Below are 16,878 nucleotides of genomic sequence, written 5' to 3'. Positions count from 1 at the left end.
CTTGGCAAAAGAAGTATTTCCAGCTCCCCACTAACAGAAAGGTATTGCCACTCTTGATAAGAAATCTGCCTTGTAATAGAGGGCTTTCTGTAGTGCATCTGTAGTGTCTGCCCAGAGACTCTCATCACTAAAACCAAGATTTAGCCTTAGCATTAATACTGATTTGCTCTACATTTTTACCAGCTTTTTAATTTTTAATGAGTTTCATCTCTACTCACAAATCCTACTAACCATACATTATCCTATGATGAGATAAAATCTGAAGGTTATTGTTGTGTGTCAGATGTTCCTTTGTTCCTCCACAAATACACTGTCCTGACTTTTAGGGCCATTTGTCAGAGAAGTGATGTCACTGTAACAAAATATAGATTGCCTTCAGATTTCCAGTAGGTTATCATGATGAGTAACTATGGAGCCACTTCAGCTGAGGTACTGACCTCACTAAATTACCTGTCCCAGCAGCTGTCACTTTTGTTGCCTACTATTCTGCTCAGTATTTTGCCATCTTCACTGGCTCTGTCAGTTTTGCGAGGTTTTCCTCCAGCATGTTCACATTCAGCAGCCAGATCCAGAGCCTACTGATAACCCTTTGAAAGGTCTTAAATCTTAACAGCAGGATGCAGTCTTGTGAAACATTTGTTTATTTGTAGGATGTAGTCTCTTGAAGCATCTGGTTGTGAGGGGGCAATGAATGTTTTTGCTGGGATCATCAAATACTTGAAGTAATTTCAAATAGGATGTACAAAGTCTGCAAATAAGAGTCTCAAGAATTTTAAAACTTTTGAAGGAATTCTACAGACCTCAACTAGAAGATCCTATAGTTTTCCATTGCGTTCAGTCTTTTAACAGTATCAGGGGGTGCCTGCAATTATGTTGGGATACATCCTGTCCTGCTGAATTTTGACAGAAAAGGCTTAAAGCAGATACTTTATGTAATTGCAGTTCATTGAGTGCTTTTTGGTGCCTGTCTTGGACTGAAAACAGTATTTTGCCACATGAAACGTTCCTACTCTGTCAAATGGGAAACTTTATTTGATGCCAAATAGAACTCTTCATTTTGCAGTCAGTATTTTGCTATGATTCTTGACGTTGTTGCTACCAATTTCATGATTTTTCAGTGAGCTCTGTAGGCTGAACACTGATCTCCTTATACATATCATTAATCTTAATATAACAGGGATGTCTGTCATTAATTACTTAGCATAGATATTGGAGAACTAAAAAGGCAATCATGCTATTTTATTGTTTTAAAATATAAAAGACAACAAAATGGCAACAATACTTTTGCTGTTATAGTGTTTTCAGAGATCCCAACACCACTGTACAAGAACTGGTAGTTCCTGTACTCATGCCAACAACACCTGTGTTTGAAGATAACTACATTCATCACATTTCTGATCCCACAGGTGTCCCAGTAAGTTGTACTAAGAAATGACAAAAAACTTTATAAATGCATTTCTGCAAAAATGTACTCAGAATTAACTTTATTTATAGCTCACACCTTTTTTTTTTGCTAAAAATGCATAGTCATTACATAGACAGTAGTCAGCATCCAAAAGTGTACAAAGAGTAAATTTTCAAACCCTCCCAACAGAACCACACAAAATTCACACTTTTTGTTCACTGCATGCACAGACCCTTAAACGTGTTACCTCCTACTGAAGCGTGCTTGAACCTCTAGCAGACAGAATTGACTTGCTATAAGCTGTTTCTCCATACTATGAACCCCCAGCTACAACCACAAATCCTAAGGCATTCCCATGAAATAGCGAAGCCCTACTTCAGAATCCTCCATGTTCTGAGCATGGCCCAGGAAGCAATTGCCCTGAAAGCAGAAGTCTGCTGGTGGTGTTTCCTTACAGGCAACTTTAAGTAAAAGCCTGCTTCCTTTGTCTTGGTCAATAATTTATTACTGAATTCAGTGGAATGAAGCAGCATCTGTCTAAGCAAGATGTGAAAATGATTTCAGTTTATTCCACACCCAGCTCCAAGACACCAAGTGTCTTGAATGGAGGCCAGTGTCTTTCAGTGCATATGACGCTGCCTCGAATCTTGCATCTCATCTGAGGAGAAGAGAGTGAAGTCTCAGCTGTAATTTGGATGTTGGTTGTGTAGCCCTGACTTACGTGTGTCACACAGAAGCTAGGAATATACTTGGATAGGGAGAATTTCTGATGGTAGAGGCTTTGACTTAATGAACCACTCAAACCCTTTGATGCCTTTTTTTTCCCTCTGCTACTGCTGCCAGTTAGAAAAGCTCTTAAAAACATGGTCCTCTACTCAGTGGTGCTGTTTATATCAGCCCTTGCAGGAGATGGGCAGAGTGGGTTAGCAGGATTATTATTCAGGGCTCCTTGGCAAAGGAAGAGTACACGTATGGGGTCAGAAGATCCAAGTTCAGTTTTCACTCAATAACAGGATTGGCTCCAAGTTGTTGGTTTTGGGGAACAGGAGGGAAAAAGAGAAAGTTGTTTGATCAATATAATTTTACGTTCCCAACTGATTACACATGTTTACTTAAAAGCTTCATTTATTTAAGGTCTTTTTACCCTGATAAGAAGTAGCTTGATGTAGTTTGAAATTCCCAGTGGCAACTGAGACATAATCAGGAGAGACTCAAATTAGAGAACTCTATAAAATTGCTTACAGACATTGATGGAAAATCTTGCTCCATTATTTCATGGTAACTGGAATACAATCCATGGCTAAATGAATGACGAGGCCTCCTGCCAGTGTTCCAATGCCCTCGGTATGAGTAACCAGTGAGAATTTCTGAAGAGAAAAACACGTAAGTCATGTATCTTTTCTCTTTACTCCTGACCCTTAAGCATTTAGTCAGCCTATTTGAGACTGCTTAGGTCTTGATTGCCCCCTACTTGAAGCCAGTGGAAATTTTGCCATCAGCTCCAAAGGACACAGGACATGAACTTCCTAGGAGCATGGCAATGACAAGGGTTTGTCCCAGGAGTTCATGGTCTAGAAACGTTCATGTTCCTCTCCCTGTGAGATGAGGAAAAAAATAACATTCTCTCTGCCGGAGTTCAGTAATATTTCTTCTTAGCACCTAGGAGGGTCTTTGCATTTTTAAGTGCTTTACAAACATTAGCTAGTCTTCAGAGCAACCCTGCGAGGTAGGTAAGGTATATTCTCCCCATCTTACAGATGTGGAAACTGAGACACAGAGGGTCAAATTCAACCCTGGTACAATTCCAGTGTTTGACACGAATTAAATTCATTCAAAATGAACACAGTTTAAACAACTTGCCCTAGATTACAGAACAGACAGTGGCAAAGCAGGGACAAGCCCCCGGGAGTGCCTGACTCCTCAGCTTCTTACTGGCCACTTGGTCATTTTGACTGTCATAGGCAATGAAAAACAGTTTAATCTGGGCAATTACTACAGGTATGACTTGCTTCTGTAAGGCATGTGGATGGTAATCAACTGAGCTTAGTGCAATAATGCTTTATGCATGTGCTGCCTCAGAGTTTACTTAAACATGAAGTAAAACTTTCATACTGTCATTTTCTGCAGGTACACTGTTGACAAAAACCTGACAAAGTAGCTGGATTCAGCAAATAAATAATAAGCACAACATTTGGACAACTAAGCAGAACTATCATTTTAGCAAAAAAACCCAACATGTTTCTACTTTTAACTGCTAAATTTCTACAAGTGCAGCATGCAGATGAAACCCTTCCCTGTGTTTCCAGACTGCACATTCCAGTTTTGCTAACAAAGCTGCTCAGAGCTTCACAGATACCCTGGATACTGACCTTCAAATGAATATGCTGCAGAAGAAGAAATCATGTATCACCACAGAACACCAGATAATTATTACAGATCAGGTGTATCAATCCTACACAAACATGAGCCTAAAGCTCACAGGCTACTTGGAAGCGCCCAGAAACTGGGCTTCCTGAATATATGCCAGTGTAGACTGCAGTTCTAGGCACATGCTGACTGCAAGGAGGGGTGTCTGTGCCACCACCACTCTGGGAACTGTCCCCATCAACAGTCAGTTCCCAAAGGCACAGGCCTGTCAGTCTGGAGCTCAGTGCTGGCCCAAGGCAGAAAGACACGTAGGCATGTCCCGGCTATTCCACTGCGCTCCAGTGTTCACCTGGGCTCCCATCCCCACACAAATTCTACCACAAAAGGCCCAAAAAGCCTTTTTGGTTTTAAGCATGAGTCCACAGTGTACACCTTATGGCAGGTACCCAGGCAATAAAAACCTTATGACAGGTACTTATGCAAAAAAGTTTGTTTTCTAGGATGTCCTTATGCATCTAGTCTGCAGGTTAGACCTCTTGTGTAAACTCTGGACATGCTTACACATGTTCAGTCATGTGTGCTTTCACACCAAGAAGTCATCCTGCACCCTTATAAGTCACACAAATGCTGACTCACTTCTACGTGAGCAAATTCAAGCACTATAATTATAGATATCTTGTTCCACTTTTAACTTCTTTTAACTCAGTTTTGTTCTGTCCATATTTATGAAGACTGGCTATTGGACACAGCAAATGGAACAATTATCTCCCCACATGTCCTTCACTGGATAAACACAGACACTTGGTAGCATTTCCCTAGATATTCTCCATGCTTACTGTACTTTTTTAATTTGTAGCCACACTTTTCTGAACAAACAGACAAACAAAAAAACATTAATTAGAATTCTTAAACTCTAATCACATCTCCCTGTGGCCATTCCCTTGGGATTCATGCAGCCTGCTTACAGTGGCTCAGAGTGCAGTGCTTGCAACCAGAGTGTACAAATAATTCCATGAGGTGCTCAGGCCTATACCTGCACCCCAACGATTTGCCAACAGAAACTTCTAAATGAAGCAATATTCTTAGTATCAGAGCCAGGTACCAAATCTCCAGCGTGACTGGGGCTCACAGGCACTCTTGTAAGAGCAGTAAGATTCCAGTAAAATTGCAGCTGGTTGCAATCCAAACTTTACACTGTTATCTGTCTTTGAGATATATATAGATGACCCTGCATGCCCTAACTGCAAATATCAAATGTATTTTTACAAGTTAGCAACAGCCATTTTTGACATTGCCTCTTGAGATATCCTCTACATTGTGACTGACAAGCACAAATATAATTCATTATACAGTATGCTTTAAAAGCCTGGTCTCTTACATTTGGCTTTTACTGTTGCTTGTTTCTGAGCTGTCTTCTAGTGCTGAGATTTGCTGTCCCTGGCCTTTTTGATTTATTTCTTAGTTTTTAATTGCTGGTTGGACATGCTAGTGGCATCTCCCAGGCAAACCCTTTCTACATAATTAGTTTTGAAACTTGAATGAGTCATTGGGCTCTAACTACTATGCCACTATTATTTTAATTTGAATACAGCCCACCTCAAAGATTTTTGGCCTCTTTTTGCAGTTGTGGAAATTCATAGGATGATATCGTTGCAGGTCTTGATCCACTGGCTTTCTATTGTGAGTTTTCAGGGTTTTCACAATACAAAGCACATTTAAAAGAATAACTGTTGTGAACCAGCCTCCTCTCCCAGTGGTGCAGATCATTTTCTGCTTTGTTGGTTGAATAAAGCAATGCTCCATTTATGAGTAACAAAAGTTAATGGAAATATGTAAAAATAAAAATACTTCATGTAGTTTTCGTTTTCTTTTAATGGAGGTTGGCAAATAATAACCAAACACAGCCAGCCACATGGGGCCATGCTGTTTTTTATGGCCCATCAGCAATAACTCAAGGGGCCACAGTTTGGGAACTGCTGTTTCAGAAAATTGTAGCCAATCTCTTTAAGAGACCACATGTGACCCTATCAGAAATTATGTACTAGCAGAATTGTGGCTGGCAAAGAGTACATTTTTTGTTGGGCCATTTTAATCATTCACTGAGAATCTAAAATATTCAAACCACTGTACTTAAAATGGGTTGAGATAAAATTGAGTGTAACTTTCTGTTAGCTTATGCACTTTCAAAGAAAATTTTTCACAAAGCTGACATTGGTACAGGACATATAAATTATTGGTTTCTGTGGTGATTCTGACTCATATTGAGGATTTGGCCTCATAATCCCCAGATATAGCTCTTCCTATATTCCCATTATAAACAAAGGGGGCTTTGTCTTACTGAAGACTATGGAATTGGACTCAAAACATTTTCTTGGGGTTCAGATGCCATGTCCATGAATATGGGAAAGACCCAAGCAGAAATATATTTCTACAATAGGGGCTGAGTAAAAGAGCCACTACACTGTTGTGCAGTCTGACACCAGCATTTCATAAGGCAGTACCACCTTTCTTCTGACAATGGCATATACAAGTAGTTTCTCACCTGAAGTTCGATATGCAACCCCCTTGTGTAATATTATTGCATAACTTGTTCTGTCAGACAAAATCAAACCCCATCTGCTTAGAATCTGTATACAGCTTACAAAAATGTCTCTGTGTACAGAGGTAAGTTCAAACTATAGTTAGCTCTTTGTTGTGTGACAAGAATAATATCTGTGTTGCTCTGAAAAGATACTGCTTTGGAAAATATCTCTTAATTCTTGTCTTTGAACTCCCCCAAAGATTCTGAAAGAGAACTTCAACACACCCAGCTGCAGCCACAATGAGTCAAAATAGGAAAAGGTGGGGAATGATGAGAAAGTGCCAGTATCCAGTACTTCTGGAGCCAGATTTTAAATCCCGAACTCAGATTCAGCAGTACTTTATTCCGCAACTAATTTTAGGATGGTAAATCTGACAGTGCTCTAATTTAAGAGCAAAAGAAAACTAGTTCCATGTAGTTCTCTAAAAGATCCAGAATGAGATCTCATGCATCAGTTACTCTCTTTACGTTCACAGAACTCCCACCGAGCTTGGCAGGGGTTTATAGAAAGTCTGGCATCTGACTTTGACTCTGAAGGGCTGATTTGGGGGTGATTTACCAGGGAAGATAAAGGGGCCCCTTAGCAACCCCCTTAACACAACAGATGTTCCTGACGTGTTGAGGGAAGAGCCATGCCATTACGCAGTGTCCTTCTTCTTCCCCTGCCCCCATTCCATTGACCCCTTTCTGGTTCAGTTATTTTACATATCCTTCTATTTTATTTTAGTATCCGAGTGGTTACACCAACCACTACTGCCTGTCTAATTAAAGTCTCTCCATCAACTGGTAATTCTGTAATAATTCACAGCTGTTTTTCCTCTCTCTGTTAAATCTATTGTTCCCTGGCTGAAAAGGCTGCAAGACCTTAGAAACTATAGATAGCTATCGATTTGTTTGCATTTAAAATTCAGTATGTGGCTGCAAAGGCCTGTTACAGCATCACAGAGGAAGATAAATGTCAGTGCATAATCTGCTAGGAAATTTCACACAGGAGTTGATCAAAAGTCTATGAGTAATCATTGCACAAATGTCTCTGAGTGTATACATATATATACACATATATGTAGCTAATAAGTATATAGCTAGATATATAAATATATATGTATATACAGAGCTAGTTCAAACCTAATTGTTATGAAATTAGTAAGTGGCATTCACCATTCATGCATTCTTCCTAGTAGCAGAGCTAAATTATTTCAGCTTATACTCTAAGCAGCAACATACCAGTAAGCATTTGCTTGCTTCCCCTGGTAACCTAGTAGTTTAAAGAGCACGAGCAGTTCTGCCATGGTCATTTTCTCCAGCAACCCTCCATGAAAGGGACCTGGCTCTTCCACAAGTGTGTTTCCCCCAGGTTTCACAGCTTCTTCAGGACATGGTGGGACTGGTCTGAGGATCACTGGTCGGAAGGTCATCAGCCCAAGGGTCTCCAGCCCAAGGGTCACTGGTATGGTGGTCACTGTCTTGAGGGTTGCTGGCCGGGCTAGTCCTGCTTGCAGAGGTCTGCGACGTTGAGGAATCTCCTGACGACCACGGCAAGGCAGACTGTCAGGAGCAGCATGTACCCCACGGTGCCCAGGTAGGTGGGGGCAGCCAGGGGCGCCTTGAGGAACTCAGCCAGCCCGTCCTCCACGTAGTGCACCTGGTCATAGATGCTGAGGAAAGTGAAGATGTGGAAGAGTTGGTGGCTGTGCCCCACGATATCAAAGAGCCCCGGCTGGATCCGCTCGGGGATCTTGCTGACGTTGAAGAAGGCGGCCACCAGCAGCCAGAAGTAGCGCCGGTAGAAGTAGACGAAGAGCGTGGGGTTGCGGGTGCGGAGGTCGAAGAGGAGGCTCTCCAGCATGATGGGGCAGGCCATGCTGAGCGGCATGGCGAACACGAAGGTGCGCACGGCGAAGGGGTAGGCGCAGCAGGCGGCACGGCTGCGGCAGCAGGCGGCCGTGCAGCCCACGGCCAGCGCCAGGGCCACGGGCAGCACGAGCACGCGGTAGGCCGCGATGGGCAGGCTGCAGTCCAGCTGCCAGCCCAGCCGCTGCTGCACGTAGTGGCTCATGGCACCGGCGTCCAGCAGGCTCAGCCCCGGCAGCAGGTAGTAGGAGTAGGCCACTGTGCTGGCGAAGCCGTAGTAGCTGATGGAGGCGTAGTCCAGGTAGAAGAAGGTGGCGCGGAGGCGCGGGGAGAGGCAGCTGAAGAGATGGGCCGTGCAGCTCATGGCGAAGGTGAGCAGCACCCCCGAGGCGTAGCACCAGAGGGGCAGCAGGGCCGGGTGGTGGAAGGGCACGTCCCCGGCGCCCCGCAGCAGCAGCAGCCGCCCGAAGCGGCTGAGGAAGAGCAGCAGCGGGATGAAGTGGGTCCAGAAGTTGAGGGTCTCGTTGGTGGGCTGCAGCACCGAGGCCAGGCACTCCTGCGCCGAGCAGTGCAGCCGCCGGTAGCCCGAGAGGATGAAGCACTCCACGAAGTCCTCGGGCACCTCGTCCCACCGCAGCAGGGCGGCAGGGCGAGGCGGCGGCGCCGCCTCCTCCTTGTCCCCCTCGCCCGCCGGCATGGTGCCGCTGCTGCCGCTGCCCCGGCCGGCCCCGGGCCCGCCGCCTCCCCGCCGCCCGGGCGAGGCAGAGCCGCTGCGCCCGCAGCCGCCGGCGGAGGATCCGCGGTGTCTCTGCGCCTCTCCGCCCCCGCCGCCGCCCCCGGCAGCATCACTCATTGCAGCAGGGGCAGTGGCGGCACCGCCGCGGCTCCTCCCGCCCCGCCGCCCGGCATCGCGGTAACTGGAAACCGGTGGCGCATCCAGCGCTCCCGAGGAGCGGGAAGAGACGCCCCCGCCACCCCGGGTAGGGTTTCCCGAGGAGGGAGGCGCTGGACACCCGAGCCTCCGTTAATGATTGATGCGGCCGCAGCGGGGGGGGCCCGGCCCGGCACAGCCCCCGCAGCGGGACTTGCGGCCGAGCCGGACCCTCGGGGCCCCGCTCCCGGGGACGGGGACAGGGACAGGGACAGCTGGCAGCGACACCGGCCCCGGCAGCGCTCGGCACGGCTCCTGCCCGCCCGGGCGCTCACAAAGGGGGCTCCGGGGCGCCCGCCCGGCCCCGAACGCGGCTGCGCCCGCGCAGGCGGCGGGAGCCCCGGGGAAGGGGAGGTGACCCGGCAGGGCTGCGGGACAGCTCGCGGAATACCCCCAGAAAGGGGACAGCTGGCACCTGGGTGGCTGTCTGTCGTGTGTGATTCGGTGAAACCTGGTGACATTATCTCATGCAGTGAATGCAAGCGTTATTTCAAGGCTAAACGTTCCCGGCCGCGCTGCACTGATACACACGCGGCACCCACCTTATCTCCGAGCGGGGCTGCTGGGAGAGACACCCGGGAACGGGCTGACAGGAGCTGCTCTGGGTTGACCCGTACACAAATCCTACATTTATTGTCGTTGCAGTTATGCAAGCAGCACAGTTACATAATCAGAATATAAAAATACAGCGGAAAGCGCTGCCCGGGTGTTACTGTACCTTAACACGTCCGAAGGAAATAGGAGGCGGTGGGCAAAGGTAAGTCACTAATGCAGGCACAGGTAGGAGCCAGAGTAACCGATTGCTCTCTGCTGCTTCAACGTGTTTCCTTTTTATTTTTTTTTTCAGATGGTCTTAAACATGTGATAGCTCTAGGCTTCCAAAAGTATGTATTACATGGTGATATTCAGAGATACATGTTTGGTCACATGGTATAAACTGAGGTCCAGTGTAATCAGGACATTCTGCCCAAGGATTTTTACAAAAATCTTCTGTTTGATAGTCATGACAATGTGAAAAATCTTCTGAAAAAGGAGGCCATCAGAATTACCTTTTTTTTTAAGTTATCACAAAAGAAGTCGTAAAGGTATGTTGCTGAAAGTGATTTTCAATGCATTTTTCATTGAAGTAAAAATACTGATTTTATGGCACTGTCAAAAAGTAGGGCAGACTGGTGATACTGCTTGTAATCTTTATAAAAATTACACGGGAGACTTGCTGGGAAAATAAACAACTGAACAGTGCTGAAAAGCCAACGTGAGGAGTAAAACATGAGACATTTTTCAGATAACAGGCTCCAATGTCCTTGTGTTCTATAGGGGGTCCCTGGTGCAGGGACAACTAACTGGACACTCCTCGTCGAGCTGTGTGTCTCACTGATACACACGGCACCCACCTTATCTCCATGTTCCAAGAGGGGCTGCTGGGAGGGACACCCGGGAACGGGCTGACAGGAGCTGCCCTGGGTTGATCCTTGGACAAATCCTACATTTATTGTCGCTGCAGTTATGCAAGCAGCACAGTTACATAATCAGAACATAAAAATACAGGGGAAAGCGCTGCCCGGGTGTTACTGTACCTTAACGTGTCCAAAGGAAATAGGAGGCTGTGGTGATCCTGCCTAGAGTGAGCCTCAGGAACAGGCAGGGCCCTGCTGCCCATGGGCTCTGCAGTGTGTGATTTAGGGAGAGAAAAGGCTCTTGGGGATTAACGAAACTGCTCAGCCTCTGGTAAAGGTCAGGCTTCTCATGGGGCTGCTCTGTACTAGAGAGGCCACCCTAAAGAAGAGATAAGCTGGATGCTGGGCTGTTTGCTCACCTGGTGGCTAGAGAATTCCCCCTCCCCTGCCCTGCTCCTACCACAGCACGCACTGGCACTCCCAGTAAGGCTCTGGTGACCCCTTCTCCCAGTCCCTTAGTGACACTTTCATTTATGGTGGTCAGTGCCACCGCAGGCTCTACATAAGAGGGCCAAAGTGACCATGATCTTCAGCCTCCCTCACCAAGGTTAGATAAGAAGAGGTGGTTGACTGAGAGCAATTTGGTTTTAGACCTGTGCTAAAGAGCCTGCTGGAAAGCCACCAGCAGCTGTTGCAACAGATGGTGTCTAAAGAACAACAGCATCCACTGCTGATTAGGAACTGCTGGCCCAGCAGTGGCAGCAGGGCTCGTTCAACATGTTCTGGCTTTCCTGCAACCTCCAGACTTTCAGGGATGTGGGAGGCACTCAGCCCTTTTGCCTCAGGGAGTACTGGGGTATCACCTGGCCTCGTGGGGGAGACACCCAGGGTTTATGTTTTCATGGGAGGCATCCCAGGCTGGGAAGGGCACATGGGGTTTGCTTGCCATTCAAGACTAACAGTTCTGGTGGCCACTGGGCTGTCTGAGTCCTGGTGGAGATACACAGTAATGCTGCAGAGAAGATAAATGTCTGGAAATTTCTCTCCACTTCTGATGTCTTCTGTAATATTTTAAGATGTCTTAAAATATTTAGGGGATGGGGACTTTTTGTAGAGCTGAGAATCACTTAAGAGACTTGAAAACACCAGCTCCTCTGGCAGAAGCACAGGTCCATGGTAGTTTTCTTAGAATCATGGAATATCCTAAGTTGGAAGGATCATCTGGTCCAGCTCCTGGGTTTTACTCTGTCGCTGGCGGGTTTACTTGTTAAACTGTCTTACAATAAATACAAGCTGTGTACAACAAACATACGTTTTCTCTTTCTTCTCTGCCTCTATGTGGGGATCCAGCTTTGGTTTGCCCCAAGTGCTCTGCTGATGTCACACATGCATAACCTTGGTCTCCTTGTCCGGGCAGAAAGTGCCAGGGCGATCTCAGAGCTTCTGAAGATCACAGTTCACACCACTGCCAAGTGACCGCAGTGTAGCTTTAGCACCCACATTTATGGAACTCATCACTAGTGATCTGAGTATTTTGCTTATTTCCAAGGCAGACTCCTCACAGGGAGAATGATCTCTGAGGACAGATTGGGCTTTCATAAAGACAACTGCATACATTTTACATTGAGTTAAGTATTCTGTTCCCAAGCCAGCTGTGGAACAGTGTGCAGGGAACCTTACAATTTAAAGCACTTACAACCTCAAAATAGCCTCTTATTCATATGTAGTCCATCAAGGTTAGTATTACATGACTATTATGTGGTAAGCCAGGGAGAATCAGGACATCTGGAGGTCACAGAGAAGAGTCCACGTAATGTAGTGCATGAAGAGGCCTCTGCATTTCTCTAACCAGAGTTTATATTTAGAAGGGCATGGCCAGCATATACCAGGGTTTCTCTCCTAGCATGTGTAGAATTTTCTGTAGGCTTTCTCTCCAAATAACCTTTGAGAAGACTCTTAAAACACTGATGAAGGCACTGCCTAATGAGGTAAGTAATGAAAGATAATTTTAATCAGTGCTGGCTAAAGTATCAAATAAAAAAAAGATATGTTAAAATACTGAATGTGAATTTGTTTCTATATTATACCGCTGTTTTATTAATTGTTGAAGTCCTTTCACAGGGTGCCATTTTGTCTGAAATACCAAAAATCGTAAAAAATATTCTAAATTACTTCCCAGTGAAATTATGCCTTTTGGTTAGGAAATTAAAAAAAAAAAAAAAAAGCTAAATTCATGTTTTGCACTGTAACATATTCAGCACACTAGGGAAGAGGTTGTACTTAGACCTCTTGTTATCCATAGCTTTTCTGAGTAAGTAAATACACTAATTTCCAGGAATCCAGGAAGTCCTAATGTGAACAGGCAATGGTGGTATTTGGGAGATTTGATGCTTTTGAATAGAAACCTTTAGCCCCACCCAGTTCAACCCACTCACACTGCCAAACAACAGTCTGAAGAGCTCTTGCTTTACATAATCCTCTACCATACAACCGTTCTCTCTCTTTTTTCTTTCTATATCTTCACTGCCAAGACAGATTTCCATGATTTCATTCTCAGTAAGAAGTTTCATCTGAGTAAAAATATTTATCCTTCTTCACTGAAATCTCTTTAGTAAATCTGATTCTTGCATGGAATCCCACTGACCAAGAGTGAATGTAAAATTTGGCTCCATTTGAAAAGAGGAGCTGTTAAAGAACAAGAAGCTGTAGCCTTATCTAACTTTGTTTCCTGTACCTCATGGTTGCAGATTCTCTGGGAGAACAACTGAAGAGATACACAGACATACAAAAGTCATCCTTTTGTTCTATGTGATTTTTTTTTAATCCTTTCTCAAGTGTTTATCAATTTCTTGAAAATAATGTCTTGATGGGTAACTTTCTATTGCAGTGATTATAAAAGCTTGTAATAATTGAGTAGACACAGTGCTTTGATCTAATACTGAAGAGATTAACTTGTATTTAGAGATTCTACTCCACTATCTTTTTAAGACTGGATAAACAGGAATCCTTGCATCATTTTCTCCTTCTTGAGTAACTAATTGGGGACAATTATACTTTATAAACCTAATTCCTCAATAGATAAAGAAAAGTGAAAGTGATACCTGTATTTTGAAGCCTCACCTGGAGGGGAGAAAAGCTAGATGTGATAAAAAGGAGTAACAGTAACCAACACCATCATGGTTGAACAAGAATGTTCATTCACCAGAAGCTTCTTACTTTCTGCCCTCTTTACCTTCAAGTTAAATAGCTTTAGGTTTGTACTCTTTATGCTTTAAAAACCAGCAATAAAACCCACCTGAAAAAATCTAAAAAAACCACTGAACACAGCAAACTGGGAAAAATACTTCACATTTTAAGAAAATTTCTCTGAAGGCATGGTTGTTGTCTCTTTAAAGTTCTTGGTTTCGAAAGATTAGAGGTAGAACTTGTGTTTTTCTGGACAGCAGCAAATCTGAAAATAAGTATTGCAGTGAAATTAGTTTCACTGTGATGAAGAATAGCATATTGCTAGATGCACATTTCACATGTTTTCCATGGTCAAAATCCACCACTGTCCCAGCTTCCAGTGGCTCACAGTAAGAGCAAAGTACAACTTGTCCTTTGCAAGAGTTGCAGGATTGAAACCTCACTTACAAAGTGCATGGTTAAGAAATTGTTTTGTTTGTATGTGCTGAGTGGGAGTGTTTTGCAGAGCACAAATTGCTACTCACTGTTAGTAACCTGAAAGGAGGGGCTCTTAGTATGGACAAAGGAATGACAGGCATTGCACTCATCTTGAACTTCCATGCTTTTAAGCAGCTGATAAAGGTGCACATCTGGATTCTAGCCATGTAGGCTAATTCTCTCTGACAAGAAGCTGCAGGAGGACTTTTGCAATTAAGCCTTCATTTGATACTTGCACTAATGCCTGGAAAATGCACTGCAATCTACCAGCCTTTCTCAGCCAGACAGTGCAAGTCAGATGTTGCTCCTGTGACTGGTTTGTGTAATTGGCCTCACTGCTTGAGGAATCCCAGGCAGAGAAAGAACCAGGTTCCCTGATGTGTCCCAGGAGAGCAGTGGGGTCCTGGAAGGGAAAGCAGGAGTGGAGCAGGTCTCACAGTTGAGGGAAGGTAGAGCACCAGCACTGAGAGACAGAGTAACACTGAGATGGCTTCGGCCAAGCAGACAGAGAGCAGACAGAGCGGTGGCAGCAAGTCCAGGGTGCTGGGCACCTCAGAGCCAAACTGTCCTCTCCCAGATAGACCCTCTGGCTCTTTTTTGTTATTCCAGTGGTTCCTGCTAAAGCATTTCCATTCAGCTCAGGCTCTTTATGCTCCAGCTACACATGCTCTCCTCATCTCTGCACTGCACAGCCAGAGCTTCCCAGCAGCACACGATACATGGGGGAGTGGGCACTTACCTATCCTGAGAATTCCTGCCTAGCGGTTGTCAGTCTCAGGGGTGGGAGGAGATGAGGACAGAATAAGGGAAGAAGCTGGAAGACTGCTGCCTGAGCTATGGGGAACACACACGCATTCCAGTGATCCACAACACAGAGTCACAAACCTGTACACCCAGCAGCTACGCTTCTGTCCTGCTCCTGATCTGCCTGCCCCATGTCCTCAAACATGCTTCCTTAGCTACAGAGTAGGGAACTTCCAAAGCCCTTTAAATCCTTCCTTTCCCCTGCCCTCACATACCTTTGCAAAAGGATTGCAGCAGTTCTGCTGTGCCCTGGCCTGGGATGAGAGCAATGGAGAGCTTTTGTCTGAAAGTAGAGAGAAAAGCAGCCAGTAAGACAAGGGTAACGCATGTGGTTTACTTAATGTAGCTTAGTGTTAATTATTTATGATAATTCATGATTTTCCCTAGTATATTGCCTAATGATATCTGTCATTGTAACAAGTTAATAAGCAATTCCCAGGTCTGCAGGCAACCAGACCTACTGCATTATAGTGAAAAATGTTTACATTTTACTTTGAAATATTATTATTAGCCTACCCTTTCCAGCATTATTTCTCCACGGATTTCTACCTCTTGCTGCTTCCTTTCCTTTCCTCTCTCCTTCCTCCCCTTCCTCTCCCTTTCAGCCCAAGACAGTGACATGTTCTCATTCACTATCTGTACACAAGTGCTACTGTACTATTGCAATGTGTTATAAATAGTGCAGATTCAGGAGTACAGTTCATTCTGAAAAATCATCTTTAGAGATGACCTTTGAAACTCTAACTGTATCTTTCCCATTTTTCACAGCATGCTCTGGATCATGATGCTCTTAATCTGGTGTAGTTTATTAATTACAAAAGAGCACAGAAGCTGAGCAGTAAGCAGAGGATTTAAACAATGAGGTGGATAATTAAAAAGGATTAATGAGGTGGATTAAATAAAGGGATTGAGGCCAAATGGAGCACAAATTTTCTAAACATTAGTGGCCCCAAAACTCTAGCATCCAAGGGCACGTTCCTCTTTCCAGCTAGATGTTTGGTTTTTATCCACAAGTGTCAGTCATTCTTTCATGGCAGGTTTATTAGTGCAGTCCCAGGAGAGCTGAGCAGCATCGAATGTCTTCTCCTGGCCCTAAATGCCCTTACAGTTCCCCAGTAAGGGAAGTACAAGTTCCCCAGCTTGTTTGCTTTCAAGTCATTGCTGCACCTGTTTCCATTACTACATAAAAAAAACCCCAAACAACCAGAAGCAGGTCACAGATGTCACTTATCCTGTGTCTCTGCAAGCTAGTGAAATGGTTCTCAAGTAAACACTGAGAAAGACTGGGGAAGAGAAAGGCTTGACTTGGATTCTGAAGCAGTAAATCTTGCCTAATCTATCTCTAAATAACCAAAGCCATTCTTCGACGGATTAGTGGGAATGGGGGAGACCTCCAGGCTTTAGGCTGCTAGCCCATTACCTGCGAGGTGAATGCCCTTCCCCCCGCCCCAGCACGTGGCCCTGCGACCCCGCAAGGAGCACACAGACCACCAGGGAGGGACGGACGAAAGAGGAAGTTTATTGTGGGGTAGGGGTTTATAAGGCTTTCAGGAGGGTCAAAAGGGGACCAATCACAAGTTCAGGGTCACATAGAAAAAACCATCAGGTGAAGGGTCAACAGCCAATAGAAAGGGGTTAACAAAGGCCAATGGGAAACATCTCAGGACACCTTCCCAGGACACCTTGTGTGGGAGCACAGGGGATGTTGGGAAGAAGATCAGTGACTCTGCAAAAAGGTAAAAGCCATTTTAAAACCTGTTTAAACCACCTTAAAAACTTCAGTTTCTGTAACATTTGAACTGCTCTCATTTTCTTCACTAATCCATCTCTGACAGGACTTCTTCCATCCTGCATATGGCAAATCCATTGCCACAATTCT

At 44.9% G+C, this 16,878-nt stretch overlaps 2 protein-coding genes across 2 annotated transcripts in view; both read right to left on the bottom strand.

Moving 5' to 3' along the window:
- PCOLCE2 (procollagen C-endopeptidase enhancer 2) overlaps positions 1-16,878 on the bottom strand; it is a 58,053-nt gene that overhangs the window by 39,851 nt on the left and 1,324 nt on the right. Inside the window, exon 2 of the mRNA XM_027650565.1 lies at positions 15,215-15,282. Within this exon, the coding sequence (XP_027506366.1) occupies positions 15,215-15,282 (68 nt within the window). The remainder of the gene's footprint in view (positions 1-15,214; positions 15,283-16,878) is intronic.
- On the bottom strand, positions 1,454-9,180 carry PAQR9 (progestin and adipoQ receptor family member 9). Its single transcript, XM_027650568.1, has one exon. It carries the CDS (start codon positions 9,055-9,057, stop codon positions 7,837-7,839), a length of 1,221 nt encoding a protein of 406 aa, XP_027506369.1. The 5' UTR covers positions 9,058-9,180; the 3' UTR covers positions 1,454-7,836.

Source organism: Corapipo altera, unplaced genomic scaffold (assembly GCF_003945725.1).
Source record: "Corapipo altera isolate COAL_440 unplaced genomic scaffold, ASM394572v1 54, whole genome shotgun sequence".
In the NCBI taxonomy this organism is placed as follows: domain Eukaryota; kingdom Metazoa; phylum Chordata; class Aves; order Passeriformes; family Pipridae; genus Corapipo; species Corapipo altera.
This window is presented reverse-complemented; position numbering and strand designations above follow the sequence as displayed.